General features: G+C 44.5%; 2 protein-coding genes and 1 pseudogene across 4 annotated transcripts in view; 2 read left to right on the top strand and 1 right to left on the bottom strand.

Annotated features, from left to right (window-relative positions):
• Window positions 1-12,139, top strand: part of Rp9 (RP9 pre-mRNA splicing factor) — a 31,274-nt gene extending 19,135 nt beyond the window's left edge. The window contains exons 5-6 of one of the 2 annotated variants that reach the window (XM_028763927.1): window positions 4,263-4,324; window positions 11,997-12,139. In XM_028763927.1, the coding sequence (XP_028619760.1) occupies window positions 4,263-4,324; window positions 11,997-12,132 (198 nt within the window). In that variant the 3' untranslated portion in view covers window positions 12,133-12,139. Of the gene's footprint in view, window positions 1-4,262; window positions 4,325-5,104; window positions 5,638-11,996 lie in introns of those variants that run through there. The other variant, XM_028763926.1, reaches the window with a different exon arrangement.
• LOC114618230 lies at window positions 9,897-10,665 on the top strand (annotated as a pseudogene).
• Window positions 12,140-14,019: 1,880 nt separating the features above from the next.
• Window positions 14,020-20,666, bottom strand: part of Kiaa0895 (KIAA0895 ortholog) — a 24,374-nt gene continuing 17,727 nt past the window's right edge. For both annotated transcript variants that reach the window (XM_028763809.1, XM_028763811.1), the window contains 2 exons: window positions 18,776-18,873; window positions 14,020-14,634 (listed from right to left, as the gene is read on the bottom strand). In XM_028763809.1, coding sequence (XP_028619642.1) covers window positions 14,476-14,634; window positions 18,776-18,873 — 257 coding nt within the window. In that variant the 3' untranslated portion in view covers window positions 14,020-14,475. The remainder of the gene's footprint in view (window positions 14,635-18,775; window positions 18,874-20,666) is intronic.

Below are 20,666 nucleotides of genomic sequence, written 5' to 3'. Positions count from 1 at the left end.
TGATAGGGTGCTTGTCTAGCATGCACAGGGCCGTTGGTTCCAGCCCCAGCACTGCATTAAGTAAGCATGATGGTGCATGCCTGTAATGCCATCACTTGGAAGGTACAGGAGAAAGATCGTGAGTTCAAAGTCAGCTTTGGTGAGTTTGAGGCCAGCCTGGCTTATATGAGGTCCTCTCTCAGAAGAGAAAAAGGAAGAAGAAAAAGACTACAATTAAAGGTGTTGTCTATTTAGCAGGTCAGCAGTGTGAGACGTGAGAACTGAAAGACTAGCCTGAGCACCTTAGCGAGTTCTTGTCGCAGAATGAGAAAAGAGCTTTCAAAGGGGTGGATATGTGCAGGTCAGGGCCGGGTGCCGGCCTAGCACAGACACCACCGGCACTGCAGGAAAAGACAAAGACAGATATTCTCAGCCTTAGGAACAGAGTTCATTTTCTTTTTCTCAAAGCCAGCACCGTGTGCTCAGCCCATTCTTTGTAATTTACTAAATATAACTTCACATTTTATTACTCAGGTGAGGAATTTCCCCCAGGCCCATGTAAACTTAGATGTGTCTTTTGAGCTGGAAGTGTGTATTTGCTAAGATGACACAGGACAGCTCTACTGTCTCCTCACTGTATGCTCACAAGTCATCTCTTAAAGGTATGCGTTCACATCCAGTGACTAATTCTGCTAAGTAAGGCAGGATCTGTGCGAGTGTACTAAGGTTATTAGTGTATGTAAAATGGGGCCAACCAGACTAGTGTGGTGACTCATGCCTGCAGTCCAGTATGCAGAAGTGTTAGGAAGACCCTGCGTGAGGCGAGCATGGAGCCCATAGCAACAGCCTATCTTACAAAAACAACATCAAAACCCATTCCCCAGGGACGAGGCAGAGGACTCGGTGGATAATAGCTGTTACCAAGCAAGCACAGTCCAAGAATGTGAATGAATCTGTATCATCCATGTAAATATTAGGTGGGCATAGCAGCCTACTCGTGCTCAGAGAGTAGGAGTAGATCCCTATGGAAACCAGCTGGCTGAAATAGCTGCCTTGGGGGCTCTGGGTTCAGTTGAGACACCTTGCCTCAGTGAATAGGATGGAGAGCTCTGGAAAAAGAATCCTCACGTCAGCCTTGAGCTGTGAAACCTCAGTGCAAACAGCCTGTGGCTGTGTATGGCACCACACACCTTTGTCCTATCGCCCAAGGCGAGACACTCATCTCTGAGCTTGAAGCCAGCTTGATGTCCAGAGCACACTCCAGGCCAGCCAGGGCCACACAGTGAGACTCCATATGTGACCCATGGCTCAAACTGTGAGTACACCAAAAGTTAACAGTAATTATGCCTGGTTACCGAACAGATTGTTTATGCTCACTTTTATATATTTTTACATAGTCACTGTGGTTGAGCCAAGGGCTTATTTGTCGCTGTGATAATCCCTGAGGAAACAGCTTCTAAGAAAAGACTTACCCTGCCTGGGTCTCAGTACAGAGCTGACTCCAGTCCTTTTTTAGACAGGATTTCCCTGTATATCTCAGGTTGCCCTCAGACTCAGGATCCTTCTTTCATAGCCTCCCAAGTGCTGAGGTTACAGATTCCATCACAGCCGCCTGATCGGAAGCTTTTGCCCTGGGCTGAGGCAGACCGTCATCGTGGAGAGGCTTGGAGGAGCTGGCCTCCTCTCGGGTGGCAAGTCTTGTCTGTTGTTCCTTTTCACCTAAGCCAGTCTTTAGTGATGACAGGCCTGTAATCCCTAGGAAGCCCAGGCTGGGTGTGAGCTGGTGAGCTGGCTGTGCGGCCGGGGTAACCTCAGGCTGCTCACTCTCCTGCCTCTCTGCTCACAACCCACTCCAACTCCACTCTTGCTCTGTAACTTGCTTTGTTTTGAATACAAGGTCAGGTTGAGTAGCTAAGGATGACCCTGAAGTTTTGAAATTTTGATCCTCCTGCCTCACTTCCAACAAACTGGGATCACAGATGTATGCCTAGTTTCTACAGTGCTGGGAAGCAAGTCCAGGCTTCATGCGGCCCAGACAAGTAATGTCCACACCACAGCCTGTGTTTCTAAGCACTTAGATCTTTGGATACCAGTGCCACCTCTGGTGACCATTTCTGGGCTGGGTTTTTCATGGGATCTTTCTCTTTTTTTTTTTCCTATTTTTTTCTTAATACTTACATGTATGTGAGTGTGAATTTGCCACAGCACTCATGGGTGGTACTGGGACAACCTGAGAGAGTCAGATCTCAACTTCCTCATGGGTCTTAGGGATCAAATTCAGGTGGTCAGTCTTGTTGGAAAGAGTCTTTAACCACTGAGCCATCTTGCTGGCTTCTGTTTCTGTATTCTTAGCATCTTGTTTAAGAATGACTGTCTGACTCACTCACTGCCAAGCCTGCTGGCCTGGGTTTGAGCCCCAGAACTCAAATGATGGAAAGAAAAAGAGATTCTGAAAGTTGTCCTCTGACTCCATAAGCACACAGTTGCACTTGTGCGTGCACACGCAAATACACACACACACACATACACACACGCACGCACATGCACACATGCATGCGCACGCACACAAAAGTAATAGTACAGTGACTGCAGAGGTTGCTCAGTGGTTAAAGGCCCTTGCAGTTCTTCCAGAGAACTTGAGTTCTGTTCCCAGAACCCATATTAGGCAGCTCACATTTTCTGTAACTCCAGTTCCAGGGGATCTGATACCCTCTTCTGGCCCCCATGAACACTCCCATATATATAGCAGACGTGTGCACATGTACTTAAATAAAAATTAAAATGCTGTTTAAAAAACATAAAAGAACACACAGATTTGCAAAGAACAAGAATATGTCACTCAAACCAAAGCAATCTCAGCAATCAAGAACAGAGGCAGGTAGATCTCTCTGAGTTCAAGACCAGCTTGGTCTGCAGAATGAGTTCCAGAACAGCCAGGGCTACATAGAAAAATCCCTGTCTCGACAAAACAAAACAGCAAAAAATTTTTCTTTATTACACATGAGCCCAAAACCTGTCTAGCCCAACTGGCTCTCTGCATTTGAGCCAGGACATTAGACAGAACCTATGTGTACTGGGAGGTCATAAGGGGGAAGAGGAACTTGCTTCATTTTTCAGAGCAGGGCATGTATATAGGCTGGCAAATGCACAGCCCAAAACAAGGGAGTCCAATGTTTCTAACCTAACCAGTGTGCTTCCCTGCTTCAAAGGTGATATCTCATGCCTGTAATCCTAGCGCCCAGGAGAAGCAGAGTTGCCATAAGCTAGAGGTCATTCTTTAAAGGGCTTTTTAAACTTATTTTATGTATGTTATGTATGCATGTCTGTGCACCAAATGCTTGCAATTCCAGGGAGGGCCAGATGAGAGCATCAGATCCCCTTGGACTGGAGTTGCAGAAGGTTCTAAGCTGTCCTGTAGATGCTGAGAATAGAAACTGTGTCCTGGAAGAGCAGCTGGTGCTCTTTCCAGCCCTTCCTATAAAACTGAGTATGGAATATTCAATTATTTCCTGTATATTCTAATTGGAGAAGTGTTTTGTACCCTTAATATATTTACAGTAATAAAGTCTTGAGTATGGTGGCACACAGCTATGATCTCAATATTCAGAAGGGTGAAGCAGGAGGTTTGCCATGAGTTAGGGGGCAGCTTGATCTACATAGTGAGTTCGAGGGTCATCAAATAACTGTTTCAAAACATAGTGAGACTCTATCTCCAAAAACCCAAATAATGACTATTATTAGAGACATTTAAAGGGATTAAAATACATTGTAAGATACGTGTGGCTTTATGTTTGAGATCCCAGCACTTTGGAGACTGAAGCAGGAGCAACATAGTATGAAGCCATCCTGGATAGCAAAGTGAGGCCTTGTCTCAAGATAAGCCAGACACAGTGGTGATCCAGCACTGCAGGATAGAAGCAGGAGGGTCAAGACTTCATGGTCATCTACAGTGCCTTAGCAAGTTAAAAGCTAGCCTGAGCTATATAGTAAGATCTTCCATGGTTGAGAAAATTCATAGATGCTGATATATCTATCATCAAGCTATAGGAAGCTAACTGTAATCTCAGCACTCAGGAGGCTAAGAAGGGAAGACTGAAAATTCAAGGCCAGTCTGAGCTCCATAGCCAGTTCGAAGGCAGTCCAGGCTAGATAAAGACTCAAATTTAATAACAATAACAAAAAAAGCCACATAAAATATTGGTTTCCATACATAGAGGTTTAATTTTTACATAATAAGCAGTCTATGGTAACTAACCAAACTGTAATCCTCTGTAACCCTTAAGGCACATGAAGACCCCATGTATGACATCATTCGAGAGAACAAAAGACATGAAAAGGATGTAAGGTAAGGCTAGCCATCGCTACCAATGTCCTCTTGAAGTTGAAACTGTACAGTGTTATAAACAACACTGGGAGAGCAAGATTCATCACTGAACAGAGATGTCAGGGTAGTGAGCAGGCCAGCTTCTACTACAGTTCCCTAAATAAGCAGTGGGCGTGCCTTGAGTTGTAGGCAATCACATTGTGCTCTGTGTGTGTGTGTGTGCGTCTACAGTGTCTCAACATGTAGGCCAAGCTGGCCTCAGTCTCCGGAGTGCTGAGATGACCTGTATGCCACCACACCTTGTAGAACTGACTCTCTGGGACTCAGACTACCTTCAGTGTCATTGAACATCTGAGTTTTTGTTATTTTCATTTTTAGACAAGATTAAGGAAGGGGGTGTGATTCAGTTGGTAGCATGTGAGAAGCCCTGGGTTGGTTTGATCGCCTGCATTGCATATATCAGATACTATGATGCACACCTATATCACCATCTCTTAGGAGGTGAGGGCTGGAGGATTAGAAGTTCAAGGTCATTATTGACTGGGTATGAATTAAGGCTAGCCCAGAATACATGGGGACCCTGTTATGAAAAGTAGAAAGGTTTGTTTCTAATTGGCTGTATTGTAGTTCTTGAGAAGCTGCATTGCTATGAACACTGGGGATGGCACAGTAGGTGTGCATTTGCTAGGTAGTAGTCCTGAGGGCCTGGAGAGCAAGCATATATTTAAGACAATGAAAAGGGAAAAGGGATGCCCTCCTCACTGCTGCTTAAGTGAATGTTGTTGTGGTGGGTCTGTTTAGGATCCAGCAGTTAAAACAGTTACTGGAGGACTCCACCTCGGAGGAAGATGAGAGCAGCTCCAGCTCCTCAGGAAGCAAAGAGAAGCGCAAGAAAAAGAAGAAGAAAGAAAAGCACAAGAAACGGAAGAAGGAGAAGAAAAAGAAGAAGAAACGGAAGCACAAGGCTTCCAAGTCTAGTGAGAGCTCAGACTCAGAGTGACAGCTGATGGTGGCATCCTCGGCACCGCCCACAGGACAAAGGACAGGGCCGCCGAGAGCAGGAGACGGGACACCTGGCACAGCCATGGGCTCTCACAGCCTTCTGGTGCCAAGTGACCACCGCAGAGCAGGTGGGCTCCCAGGTGCGGCTGCCTTCGGCGTCTGTGTCCTCTCCCCTGATGGTCACTTGTGTCTGTGACTCCTTTAATAGGCCGCTGCAGTGGGCGGTGATGAAAGACTCCGAAGAAGCGCTCTAGGGCACTGCCACAGCGTTAGCACTCCATGTGTGGTAACTCATTTCCCATGATAATAAAAGTTCGTGTTTTATTTTTAAATGTAGTCATTATTAATACAGACAAATCTAAAAGGTACTCCTTTTTCTCACCCCAATTCCAGTAGGCTTACCTGTTTGCATGAAGTTTTTCAGAAATATCTCATGTAGACCTAAGTGTATGCACATGCCTCCAATCCCAGCTCTGGAAGAGACTGAAACAGAAAGATTGCCGAGTTCACGGCTGGCCCAGGCTAAGTTGCAAGACCTTTATTTTTAAAGAAAAGATCTCATATGCTACCAACATGATATATAGGATGTTTTGTTCCATTTAGAGACAGGGTCTGAGTATGTAGACCTGTCTAGCCCAGAGCTAGCTATGTAGACAGGCTGGCTTTAAATTCATAGACATCTGCCTGCTTCTGCTTGCTAAGTGCTAAGATTAAAAGCATTTGCCACTATGCCAGTGTATATAGGGTGTGTGTGTGTGTGTGTGTGTGTGTGTGTGTGTGTGTGTATGCATGCATGCTAGGACAACCTCAGATGTCACTCTTAGGTGCCTTCACTGGCCTGCAGGTCAGACTGGCTGGGCAGTGAGGCTCAGGGATTCTCCTGTTTTACTTCACTTCCCCAGCACTGAATCACAAGTACACACCACAATGCTTAGCTTTTTCACATGAATCCTGATGCTTGCAAGACAAGCTCTTACAGACTGAACTGTATCTCCAGACCTGACATGCTGTCATGTTCTTGGCTTTTTAAAATTAACCATCTGAACCCTTGACCCTTGTAAGTGTAGGCTTGGTACTACTGCTCCTACCCAGCCCGCCACCCCTTGTCTTAAGTAGATCCTATTCTACAAAAACAAAAATGCTGGCCATAGTGGTACATCCTTTAGTCCCAGCATCTAGAAGGAAGAGGTGTAAGCAGAAGTCTAAGTTGAAAACCAGCCTGGCTGCCAAGTGAGATCTTGACTCAAAAAGTAAAACAACCTGGTCTACAGAGTGAGTTCCAGGACAGCGAGGGTTACCCAGAGAAACCCTGTCTTGAACAGCCAAAAAAGAAAAAAAGAAAGAAAATGTGCAGATTCACATCCCGTCCTTATTCACTGACTTGAGGGTGGAGTTTCCTGTAACAGTGAAGACATTTGTGTGTTTGCATTGCATTTACTGTAGTTTATGGCCAGGAGTCCTAAGATCTTCAGAGAGGACTGTCATTTAATTAGATAATAACCTGTATCCCAGAACACACCCATAAATTCCTACCTCGTGTTGCATAATGACAACCCGCCCAGTTGCCCGTAGTGAAGACTGGACGTGGCGGAGGTCAGGGTTGGTGCCACAGATACAGAAGCTGGCGATCGATGGGCCAAAGCTGTCCACACTCTTTGTTGGTTTGGGTTTTTGGTTTTTCAAGATGGTTTCTCTATATAGCTCTGGGTGTCCTGGAGCTCACTCTGTAGACCAGGCTAGCCTCAAACTTACAGTGATCCACTTGCCTCTGCCTCCCAGCTGCTGGGATTGAAGGTGTGCACCACCATGCATGGCTTGTACACTCTTGAACAAATGAGCCATTTCACCAGTCCCAGCATAACAAGTCTTAAAAAAAAAAATAAAGGCCAGGGTAGAAGGTCCAGAAAGGTCTTTGCTCACCAAGAAGCACTAAGGAGCCTGGAATTATAGCACACGAGATTGTTCCTTCAAGGGAAGGGATGCGGCAGCTGTTCCACGCCCAGAAGCCTGGAGCAGATGTGCTTGCTAGCCAGGTGACCTCGTCATCGGTGCAACTAGAAACTTTTCCAGGATCGGGCCCTGCCCTAGACCCGCCTAGTATATTTGGTTTTCTCAGTCAATCTATAGAGCCCATCTTTATGGTCTTTACAAATTGTTTTGATACAGTCACATCTGGTCTGTCCTCGGGGAGACTTAGGCACACTTTGTTGTACATGGGACTGAGTTAATTATCACCAAACTATACTGTACTTAAATACACCTAAGATAAACCACTCGGGTCAGACTCCTGACAGAACAAACACCGGCTACTGGGTCTGGTTGAACCAAGCCACTTTCTTGCCTCGCTCAGATTGTCTTCCCTTCCTGCAGCCCATAAAAGTTACAGAGATGACATCTCTCATAGAGTCGGGTGGGCTGGAGAGTTGCCTCAGCGTGGTTAAGCATATCTGTTGCTTTTGCAGAAAACTGGGGTTTGAGTCCCGTCATGTACATAGTGTCCCATAGCCACAGGGATCTCATGCTCTCTTCTGAGCTCCGTGGGCATCAGGCACACCACAGGTGTATAGTATACATACATACATGCAGGCAGATTCATACACATAGAGTAAGTAAGCTTTCAGTCAGATGTGTCTGGCCTATGCCTTAATTCCAGCACTCAGGAGGCAGAAACAATCATCTCTCTGAGTTTCAGGCCAGCCAGGGTTACATAGAGAGATCCTGTCTCAAAACAAATTAACTAAATGTAATTTGATTTGGGGACAGGAGAAATGGCACAGCAATTAAGGAGCACTTTTACCTTTTCCAGAGGACTCGGTTCAGTTCTGAACATCCACGTTGGGCTGTTCACAACTGTCTATAATTCCAACTCTGGAGAGATCCAGTAGCTCTGATCTCTGAGGACACCTGCACTCATGTGTACACAGCCACATACACTTAAAAGTGAGGTTCGGGCTGGAGAAATAGCTGGCTCTTTCAGAAGGCCCAGGTTCGATTCCCAGCACAGACAGTGGCTTACAACTGTCTGTAATTCTAATTTTGGGGCATCCTGCACCCCTCTAATGTCTCCATGGGCAACAGCCACACAAATGGTCCACAGACACCCAAATAGTGTAAACACCCAGACATACAGTGTAAAGTTTCAGGGCTGGAGAGATAGGCATGTGCTGCTCTTTTGGAGGACCTGAGTTCGGTTCCCAGCACCCATCATCAGGCAGCTCACAAGGGCCTGTACTTCCAGTTCCAGGAATTATGGCCTATAAAGTAAGAAAAACTTGAAATAAAAAAATTCTAAAGCTAGTTATGGTAAAAATGTGTTTGTCATCATGGCTATAGGCCAGCCTGGTCTACACAGCAAGTTTTAGGACAGTAAAGACTATATAGTTAGACCCTATTAAAATAAATGAATGAATAAATAAATGATAACCAAATATGAAGTGACACTGGGTGAGTTGGAGGACAACACATGGAGCAAAGTGAAGGAAGAAATGGGAAGTTAGATATAATCATTTCACTGTATATTTTCAAAAATAAAAAGTACTTAAAATTCAGTAAGTGTAACTTAAATTTGTATTGTATATCAAAATTATAAATATTAAAAGATACTTTTAAAAAGAAGTGCTAGAATGAACTATCAGTATGCTCTCAAAGCTGAGAAGCTTGTACATACAGATTGACATATTCCATTTGAGAACTCGGCATTCCTACTTTTGACATTTGTTTCTCTTACATATATGGGTGTGTTGCCTGTGCGTGTGTCTGTGCACTGTGTGTGTGCAGCACCTGAGAAGGCCAGGAGAGGGCATCAGACCCACTAGAACTGGAGTTAAAGAGAAACCATATGAGTTCTGGGAACTAAATCTGGGTCTTCTGGAAGTACAGACAGTGCTCTTAACCACGAACCGTCTCTCCAGTCCCCATTACTCTTTATTTGTAGCTACACACAAATTCTTGGAAATAAAGCAAGCAGTGTCAATTTTTAGCCTGTTTAAAAAAGTATAGGTGGGCATGGTAGCACATCATTAATTGTCAGAAACCATCTAGGAAAGGCTAAACACATGAAAGTGAATTCTCTGGAGATGGCCCAGTGTTTTGCATGGCCGCAATGGGCAAACTCTGAATTGCAGAGCCTTCAGAGATTTCCTCCCAGGATTGCTTCTTGCTGCTGAGATGCCTTTCCTGTCTTTGTTACATAGCCTAACGATTCCTGGGCATTAGCCCACCCTATTGGGCAGATGTTTTGCAGACCAACCTGAAGATATACTCTTACATAGTAATGTTGCGTAGTTTATCTATACAAAACTTCAAAACTAATAAGACACTAGGCAGACAATTTATCTCAACAAAACCATGCTAACCCGTGACATAAAAATTATTGCTTTAAACTTACAATGAACTTATGGGGCTAGGGACAGATAATGAATGTTTAGTCAGATACTAGGCTTAATGAAAAGACACATAAACAATCCTGCTGTTGTTCTTTAAGTCATATCAATCTTTGAACTGAATTATAGCCTTCAACTTACTGTGAACTTACTGGAATGTAAAAGTACTTAGAAAATCATATAATCAGCCAGCGCAAGCAGCGGGGACCATGTTCCGACACAAGCTCACGGCCCTGGATTACCACAATCCATCAGGCTTCAACTGCAAAGATGAAACAGAATTTAGAAACTTTATCATTTGGCTTGAAGACCAGAAAATCAGACACTACAAGATTGAAGACAGAGGTAACTTGAGAAACATCCACAGCAGTGACTGGCCCAAGTTCTTTGAAAAGTATCTCAGAGATGTTAACTGTCCTTTCAAGATTCAGGATCGGCAAGAAGCAATTGACTGGCTTCTTGGTTTAGCTGTTAGACTTGAATATGGAGATAATGCAGAAAAATACAAGGATTTAGTACCTGATAACAAGAAAAATACAACGAAGCTAAAAATGCAGAGCCATTGATCAACTTGGACATAAATAACCCTGATTTTAAGGCTGGTGTCATGGCTCTGGCTAACCTCCTTCAGATCCAGTCAGCATCGTAATGACGACTTGGCAATGCTTAAGGCAATTCGCAATTTGGTTCAGGACCATCTAACACAGGATGCAGTTGCTAAAGCAAATCAAACAAAAGAGGGCTTACCTGTTGCTTTAGACAAGCAAATTCTTGGCTTTTACACAGGCGATGCAGTTCTTAATGAAGCTGCTCAAATCCTGCGGTTGCTGCACATGGAAGAGCTCAGAGAGCTACAGACGAAAATTAATGAAGCCATAGTAGCTGTTCAGGCCATCATTGCTGATCCAAAGACAGACCACAGACTGGGGAAAGTTGGAAGATGAGCACATGAGGATGTCAGCTTCTCACCTGCTTAGTGATGGGAACGTTACACCGGCGTGTGCTGGGAAATCAGATATCACACTTTCAAGGGAGAATCCCAGGAGATTGACCATGTTCTAGAGATTCACCACCACTGCTTTTTTCTTTAATAAAGTTGGGGAAGTAAAAGGCAAAAAAAAAAAAAGCCGGGCAGTGGGGTCGCACGCCTTTAATCCCAGCACTTGGGAGGCAGAGGCAGGCAGATTTCTGAGTTCGAGGCCAGCCTGATCTACAGAGTGAGTTCCAGGACAGCCAGAGATATACAGAGAAACCCTGTCTCGAAAAACCAAAGAGAGAGAGAGAGAGAGAGAGAGAGAGAGAGAGAGAGAGAGAGAGAGAGAGAGAGAAAATCATATAATCAATTATCCTGTTGTGTTTCACCTGATAGTTGTAATTTTTTAAGAGACAGTATATATACAAGAAAACAAAAACTAAAGGTTGTTGTTTTTTTTCTGCTTCATCCAGAATGAGTGTTTTCTACGTGTGTGAATTTTCTTGTACTTCTTTTCTTTTCACAAGGAGTTAACAAGTTCCAAGCATCTCACCTGGTCCTTGAGCCAGAGAGAAAAAAGAGCTCTATCAATTAAGCCTTTTTCTTCTTAATCCTCTCCTACTGCCAGCGTAAAATAGTAAGGAAAAAGAAACCAGTGCTTATTAACACAAAATAGTAAGAGATAGTTAGCCACAAAAATAGAGTTCCAAGGCCAGAGCACATCTGACCTCGGCTGATGCTGTGCCCCACTTCAGCTTTTTCCTCTAAAGACCAGGGCAGGCCCCAGACATTTAATCCTCACAGCACTTGGGAGGCATAGACAGGCCTCTGTGAATTCAAGATTAGCTTGGTATATACAGTAAGTTCTAGACCAGTCAGAGCTACCTAATATGACCATGTCTCAAAAATATTTTAAAAAAAAAAAAGCCCCCAAACAAAAAACAAAACCCATAAGTATAAGGAAAGACTAGAGTGATGTTCTCATTGTATGTGCGCTATGAACCTGTGTGTGTTCTGGTGGAGGTGGAGGTCAATGCTGCGTGTCTTCCGACAGGGTCTTTTACCAGTTCAGTTAGGCTGGCTGGCCGGCCAGCCCTGGAGATCCTCCTGCCTCTGCCTCCCCAGCACTGGGATTTCAGTCAAGTAGTGCCCTGCCGCCCCTTCCTCCCCCACAACCCTCCAGGGGATCACACCCAGAACCTCAGGACTATACAATGAACACTTTATGATGAGCCACCTTCCCTTCCACTCCCTAACTTTAACGTTATTTTGAATACATCTGGTATTAAAGCATAATAGTTTATCCAAATTTATGTTTGACCCAAGTCTATGTTAGCATTACCAGAAGGCAGCAGTGGGTCAGCTCAGTGGGTAAGATCGCATGCCTCCGCAAACCTGGTGACCTGAGTTTGATCCCAGAACCAACAGTGAAGGAAAAACAGACTCTGCAGAGATGTCCTCTGACTCCGTAACAGTGCACATATGCAAATGCACAAAATACTAAGTAAAAAAATGAGTTACAGCAGGCAAAATTTATAGACTCAAACAACAACAACTATGGTAAAGACCTTTTACAATTAAAATTAATATATCTTCAATTTTAAGTGCCTTTCAAAATTTTTCTATTTATTAAATTTTCTATTTTAGGAAATAAAACTGATCTTAACTTCAATATAGGAAAGAAAATAAGTATCCTCAAGCTCACTTCCTTTTGTTTGAGACAGGGTCTCACTATGTGTTCTTGGTGGCATGGAACTCAGAGTCCCCAGATTAAGGAAAGGCAGCTTGACGGGGTCAGGATAAATGCCCTATCTCTGAAGTCCTGCCCCTGCCTGACAAACAGATATGGAGACACACGCCAACTGTTACAGTGTGGTGTGAGGAGGTAGGTTTTCCACGATCCAAAGGGCCTTACTGTACTGCCAAAGGCAAGAGGTGTAGTCTTATGTAGGAAAACTCTACTAAATAAGGTTGAAATCTACCGTTGTCCAGATAGCTTTCCGGAGCTCCCTGTATAATGCAAGACTCCCTTTATTGACAGGGCTTCCCCTTCTCTGACTTCATCTTGGGAATTCAAATACCCTACCACACACCTCTACCTGCAGAAAGTCACACAGCCTTAGCGAGAGTACAGGTTCAACTTTCTTTCCTGATAAGAACATCCTGGATGTTCCTACAGGCAGTCTCCAAGAACTATATAAGCCTTGCATCACTCTGGGTAAAGTTGATCTGGCTCCCTGCATCTGGCTCTAGTGTGTCTTCTTCACTGTACATACTCACAGGGCTTCTGATGCCCCCACCCCCATCGTCTCTGCTCCCTTTGCCCTCATGGACCAGTACCAGCTGATGCTCCCCAAGGGCAGAGGGTCACAGCCTTGTCTAGAAGAGACCCTGGCTTACTTGTAACATTATTATCTGAAGCAAGTCCTTCCACATATGTGGAGGAGAAAGATCATATAACCCATATGTACACTATATGACAGCAGCATATTTCATCCTGCACTGAGGTAAAGATAAACTTTTAGTAGGCACTGGGTGGGAATCACTTCGGCTATCCTGAGTATTAACAGCAGCTTTCCTCTCGGGTGTTCAGTTGTAGGAAGAGCCAGCTAGCCTCAGTGTGCATGCTGCATGCAGATAACGGACTCACGGAATTCTCATAATTCAAGCTGTGTGAGAATTGGTCAACGGCTGTTTGTCAGAAGAAAATGGCCACAAATGTCCTTTTTCAGACCATGGCCAGGGTTAATCTAGGTCAGCCTGTCTGTCCTCATGATATACACCAAACAAGAGGAGAGGCCTTGCCCTCCCCAGATGTTTGATTCAAATCGGTAAATCCTCCAGGGACTTAGTACTCGGTAAAAGACAGAAAGCAGCAGCTCATGCTCGGGAACCCCACCCACGCACCCACCCCCCAGACCCCCCACTGCCGGGGACTGTCACTCTACTTCCAGGCCAAGGGAAGGATCTTAAAACTTGACTGAAAATTAAAAGGGGCAACCATGTTTCTGCAATGTGAACAGTTTCATTCAGAGGTAACTAGACATGCCCTGTGCTGGGGGTGACGCTCTGTGTATTCAGCCCGCAGGCCTTTTCAGTGGACTCAATAAACAGGAAGGGGAGATGAACAGAGACAAACATTGAGGCTTGGGATACAGAGCAGTGACAATATACGCAGGTCTGATCCTCAGTACCGCACACAGACACACAGACAGATACACACACACACACAGACATGCACACACACAGGCAGACACACACAGACACATACTGATGCAGACACACACACACAAAGATACAGACACACACACACTTTTCCAAGGTAAGATGAAAATGTATAAAATAACTGAACATAAAGTTTTCAATCTCCTTTTAATATTACTTAACATAAGAAAAATAAGAACTCTTAGATATTGCTAGCCTTCTGGGGTGTTACAAAATGGGTATTTCAAAGAAGAACAACTCTCACTGTTTAGCAGAGGAAATAGAACCTTGGAATTTACACAGCAGAGCGTAAAGATTGGCCACCTCCAATCCAGAGCTGGCCCTAGTGCTCAAGTTCACAACGCATCCTGGAGTCATCAGCAGCAGAATCTTCATTTGTCTCTGGAGAGATCTGAATGAAAAGAGAAGTGACTTCCACCCGCAGTCTATAGAAATGTTTTAGGAAAATACTTTCAGGTCTACATATAACCTAGAATTTCAGCTGGATCCTGAGAGCTGGTCTTCAGCACGTGGGGGTCGGCCGCTCTCCTCTAGTTCTGCAGGTGCTGGTGCCCTAGCTGCTAACAGCCACGAAGAGCCGGCTCTGCTGCTTAGATGAGGTCTTTCAGCTCAGCATCAGTCAGCTCGTTCACCTCCATGATCTTCTCTAAGTGCTCCATGTACCGGCTGTGATCATGAAGGAAGTGCGGGACTCGCATGTTTTCAGTAACGGCCAATTCTTTTAAGCGATCCACATCTTCGTAAGATACCTGGGGGGGAGGGGGGAAGAAAAGGAATTGTTTTTGCAACTACAAGTGACATTTGGAGGGGATCAAGAACATTAAATGAGAATGTGTGGATATAAAGCCAGGCACGGCGGCTCACATCTTTAACCCCAGCACTTGGGAACTTGGAGGCAGAGATAGATGGCTATCTGTGAGTTTGGGGCCAACCTGGACTACATAGTGAAACCCTGTATCAAAACCAAAACCAACAAAAGTGGTTACTTACTTTCCTTTACTACATTAATAAATGAAATATTATTTTTATGGCCTCTCATAACTAAACACAAAAAAGTCAGTATCTGACTTCACACCCTGTCTTGGAACTAAATCAGTCTGTGTGAACATTAGGCAGTAAGCTTCCTGTGTGTTCACAGTAGACTTTGACCTTTTTGGTGCTACTGAGAATCCAACTTTGGCCTGAGCATGCTAGGCAAGTACTCTACCACTAAGCTACATACGCAGGTAGGGGAGACTTTAAACTCAAATAAATGTCTTAATTAAATCTAAATAAAAGATATCAAGATTAAATCTGAAGAAGGAACACTCTTACATGCTGGCTTCCTGATTCTGTTTATTAAGCTGGCAGACATAATTTGTTAGATTCTCTTGCTTTAACTTTGAATTTTTCTAAGCACTTAAAAACCATTGTGAGCGCTCCCTGTTGGCCGGAGGTGCTCTGCTGGGGAGGAACTGTCCCCATGCCTCACTCAGTTGTAGACTCAGTGATTCGCCCACTGTGGCAGCACGGGCAAGCCTTATAGGGATGGCCAACTCCCTCTTGGTCAGGATCCAGGCTCTGTCCATAGGAGAGAATTTTGTAAAGGAACTGTAAACCTGGCCCCAAGCCTGTGGTTGAGGAGGTCATAGCCCTAGCTGGGAAGCTACTGTTGGTGTTTGGTAAAGGAAGTGGGGTTCCTACCAGATCACCTTCTGAATAACCATGTTCATGCCCACAGGTGACCCCTGCTCACAGCTGAGGCCAGAGCAGATTCCTTCTACAGTGGGCAGGAGGACATACATAGACTCATAACCGGTCAAAGTGTCAAGAAGTAAGTGACATTTGAACAGGCAGCCATAAATGGGCCATCTATGTCACTCTCCAGACTTGGAAGATGGAAGAAGGGTCAGAAAGAATGCAACAGCTAGTGGTGTGGGGTGCTGAGTTCTGGGCTGAATTCACAGCAGCTATGATGACCTAGGTATGACCTGAGGCTGAAGGGGAGGCTCACGAGCCCTCACCTCCACTCCCTAACTTGGAAGCAGTTAATGGTTGATGGCAAAGGAGACATTTTGCTTGGTAATGTTGCCACTGGTGGGCTGCCTGTGTGTCTATAGTCAACTCCCCTGACCCCCGACTCCCATAACTGTAAAGAAACTTGAGTCATTAAAAGGCATGAAGTCAGGAACACTAGCAAACACTTTAATCCCAGCACTTGGAAAGCAGACACAGGCAGATCTCTGAGTTCAGGGCCAGCCTGGTCTACACAGGGCTGCACAGACCTGTGCAGGGGCATATGAGAGACCCTGTCTCAAAACAAACAAACCCATGAAAAGGGAAAACTAGTGGAGAAGAGAAAAATTTTTACAATTCTATGTTATTTTTACCTTTAAATTCTAAATCAAGGCTGATTTTATTTATTTATTTTTGAGACAGGGTCTCACTGTGTAGCCCTGTCTGTCCTAGAACTCAGTATGTAGTTCATGTTGGCCTTGAATTCAGAGATCTCCCTGTCTCTGCCACCTGACTGCTGAGATAAAGGTGTGTACCACTAAGCCTGGTTTGGTATGCTAATTTTAAATAGCCCATGTTCTGATCACCAGTCTTCCAGGGTTGGCAGGAAATCTTTTTGAGAAGAAACCATAGTCATATTGTACTTCCATCTTAATGATTTTTAATGTTTATATTATCAAAGTTACTTATTTGTACCTCTAAATGTAATAGAAGTAGGTTTTCCACTTATGACAGACATGATTAAAATATACAAGTGTATCTTGTCCTGTCACAGCTGGAAGATACTGTGCTGTTTACACACTTAAGGTTGATGGCAGCCCTGCTTTAACTAAGTCTAATGGCAACTTAAAAGACACATTGACTATTTAGTGGGGCTGGGTTTCTGGAAGAGACAATGGAAGATCACCAGAAGGTCAGAGCATGACCTGGCAGTCTCACTGCGGAGTCAGCACTCCAACCCAAAGGGCAACATTTTAAAAACAACATTGAATCATTTAACATCTCTGTCATATTTTGGTAATTTTTATCACAATATTTTAAACCTTTTCATCATTATTAAACTTGATTAAGGCGATGTGTGGTCAGTGATCTTTGATGTTCCTACTGTATTTAATTTGTATCACAAACTGCTCATCTCAGACAGTGACCTCATGAGCTCTTGAGGTGGAATGTCACTGTCCCCATTTTGTTCCTTCTCTTCAGGCCCCCAGCTCCCCTGATACCACAGTATAGAGCCAATAAATCACCTTACAATGCCCTCTGAGGAAAGACTCAAAGCCCTCTTCCCTTTAAATAAAAGACAAGAGATGAGTAGACACAGTAAAAAGTGAATGCCAAAAGGTGACAGAAGCCAAAATGTACAGCTCTGTGCCAAACGGCCAAGGTGTGACTGCAGGAAATGAAACATGCTAGTCCGTGGACACAGAAAGGAAGAGAGGGTCACACAGCCTCACTGCTGGCAGGGAAATGGTGTAGTGGTTTGGAGAGATCACAGTCCCTCAGGCAGAGTCTAATCCAGAGCAAAGCCCTACACTCTGTAATTCTGAGACCTGCAGAAGCCAAGGGCTAAGGGAAGGACTTCTGGCCAGAACACACAGTGCAGGCGAAGCAGCAAGGGCAGAGGCGAGGGCCACAGCACGCTCTTCGGAGTTCAAGGCCAGCCAGGTCTATACAGTGAGTCCTGGGCCAACAGGGCTACATAGTGAGATCATGCCTCAAAAACAAATAAAATCAGAGCGTGACAGACAGATAGCCTCCCTTGTTAGGGGTGAACGTAGCTGGTGACTTTGAGTGAAGCCAATGCTAATTAACTGTTCCCAAAGTCCTAGCGCCCTGAGAATGATGCTAAAATCTACTCCGCCTGTGCTCAGTAAATGGAGTGGCAGGGGCTAGATAACAATACGCCTGTTTGCAACAGAGCTTGTGAAATATATACGGATTTTTAACTTTTTCAAGAATGTGCTTATGTGTTTGCCTGTATGTATGTATGTCCCTGCTGCTTTTAGAGATCAGAAGAGGGTTTTGGATCCCCTGAAACTGCAGTTACAATTGGTTATGAGCCGTCATATGGGTCCTGGGAATCAAACCTTGGTCCTCTGCCAGAGCTGCAAATACAGTTAACCACTGATTCATCCTCCAGCCTCCCAAATGCATTTAAAGAGTTACTGTGTGTGTGCCTGTGCAGATGTGCATGTGTATGCAGATGTGCCTGTGCAGATGTGCATGTGTATGCAGATGCCTGCTGAGGCCAGAAAGAAGCATGGGTCCTCTGAAGTAGGAGCTTCGTGTGGCTGTGGCTACACCACGTGGGGTGCTCAGAACCAAGCTCAGGTCCTGTGCAAGGACAGCAAATGCTCTTACACCACTGAGTCATCTCCCTAGGTCCCTGGGTTCTGGAATCTTTGAAGTCCACTGTTAAGACTTGTTGCTTAGAAAGGATTCTTTTAAAACGTCAGTGTTTACTGACAAAGTACCTAGTCACTGGAGTCCTTGATGGCCACAGTGAGATTTGTACTGTATTTTAGTTTTATACTGAATTGATGATATGATAACTCTTTTTGGAAATGGTATGGTCATGTTAGAGCATAGCCTTGTTCACAGGGGAGCTCAAAAACGCCATGTGTCATAGTTATAGCTTCCTTTCAAACACTCTTGCCTACTCTTGGAAAGGATCTTGAGATGGAGATTATCCTGGGTGAAATAATATGATGGTTTTTAGAAAAAGACGCACATATAAATAAAGAAAATTTCCAAATCATCTATTCCTGTGTCTCTCACTGATCACAGAGAACATTTCCTTCTATTGTCACAAAAAGAAACCTGTTTCAGCAGCAACAGAGTAACACGGTTTGGCCTTGAGTTGCTTCCCTGCCATCTGGCCCACTGTTCACGCACCTTGCCCAGGGCAGTCAGCAGATGAAAGTCTATGGACTCTCTGAATCGAAGGATTTGAAGGATTCCATCCAAGTACACCTGGTCTTTACTGAAACACCCTGGAAGAACCAGAACAATGTTTACTTTCTTTCTCTTTAGACGGATATTTTAAAATATCCTTCCCAGCCCTGGTGTTTACCTTCTAAAGTTTATAGAAATACAAAATTAGATGCTAACCATTCTCTTTAACCTAGGAACAGCTCTGTATTTAAAACAGTCTAGTATTTATTATTTGATACTGGGTCTCACTCACTGTGTAGCTCTAGCTGTCCTGGCACTCACTATGTAGACTAGTCTAGCTTTGAACTCACAGGGATCCACATCCCTTGTGTCATGCTAGGATCAAAGCATGGGCCACCAGGCCGAGCCCATGTTAACTGTCATTCAGTTACCTTCACAACTTAAAATGTAGGATCTCGGAAAAGTAACAGAATAGTACTGATAGTACAGGGTCCAGTACTTTGCCTGAAGAACTCCCTTTAACTGCTTTTTCTTAACTAAAATGACATCTTCCCCCAAATTAAAGACCTATGTTTAAAGTCCACGATATACAAATATCACCCCCCACACACCCAAGTAACCATGAGGGTAAATCCTTGGTGTGAGAGGGACTGGGGTGAGAGGGAGGACGTAGCAAGGGCAATGTGGTGATGTGGGGTTTTTAAATGTCCTCTTTTCCTTGATATGCTTTGAACAATAGTCCTGCCCCTAGTGCCTTTATAAGGAAGGATTCTGACCCTGGACATGATGGCACATACCTGTGATCCCGGGGATTTGGGAGGCTGAGGCAAAAGGATCTTGAGATGGAGATTATCCTGGGTGAAATAATATGATACTGTTTTGGTTGATTTTGTTTGTTGTTTGTTTTGGTTTTTGTTTTTTAAGATTTATTTATTATGGCCAGGCAGTGGTGGTGCATGCCTTTAATCCAAGCACTTGGGAGGCAGAGGCAGGTGGATTTCTGAGTTCGAGGCCAGCCTGGTCTACAGAGTGAGTTCCAGGACAGCCCAGGCTATAAAGAGAAACCCTGTCTCGAAAAACCAAAAAAAAAAAAAAAAAAAAAAAGATGTCCTTATTATGTACCAAGTGTTCTGCCTGCATGTATGCCTGCAGGCCAGAAGAGGGCAGCACATATCATTATAGATGGTTATGACCAAGTGGTTGCTGGGAATTGAATTCAAGAAGAGCAGTCAGTGCTCTTAACCTCTGAGCCATCTCTCCAGCCTCAGCCTCAGATCAGAGGTTTCAGGCTCAGGAATGATCTCAAGGCTGTAAAGTGTTTGCCTCCCAGGCACAAGGACCTGAGTTCCCATCTCCATCTCCTGAGGGATATGATTACAGGCATGTGTACTATGCCCAGCTAAAGCTATAGCTTAATGGTTTAAAAACAGTAAAGCCCAGACTCATCTACACAGGGAGTTCCTAGTCAGCCAGGGCTACCATGTGAGACCTTGTCCCCAAAACAAAACAAAAAGCCTAACACGATGTGTGTAGCTCAGTTGGTATAGTGCTTGCCAAGGATGGGGCAGCCCTGACTTGGAAGCCCAGCACTGCACAACCCTGGGACAGTGGTGCACATCTGTATTCTAGAGGTAGACGTAAAAGGATCAGCAAGTCTGAAGACACCCTGGACTACCAAACTTTGTCTTAGAAAACCAGACAAACAAACAAAGTAACCGCTGGGCGTGGTGGTGAACTACTTTAATCCCAGCACTCAGGAGGCTGAGGCAGGTCTTGGTGGGAGGGGCAGGAAGGGGAGAAAACAACCAACCAAAGAACCAACCAAACTACACACACACATACAGACACACACACACACACAGACACACACACACACACACAGACACACACT

Source organism: Grammomys surdaster, unplaced genomic scaffold (genome assembly GCF_004785775.1).
Source record: "Grammomys surdaster isolate TR1022 unplaced genomic scaffold, NIH_TR_1.0 140, whole genome shotgun sequence".
Lineage (NCBI taxonomy): Eukaryota > Metazoa > Chordata > Mammalia > Rodentia > Muridae > Grammomys > Grammomys surdaster.
The sequence above is the reverse complement of the archived record's forward strand: the minus strand, read 5'-3'. Positions and strand labels throughout refer to the sequence as shown.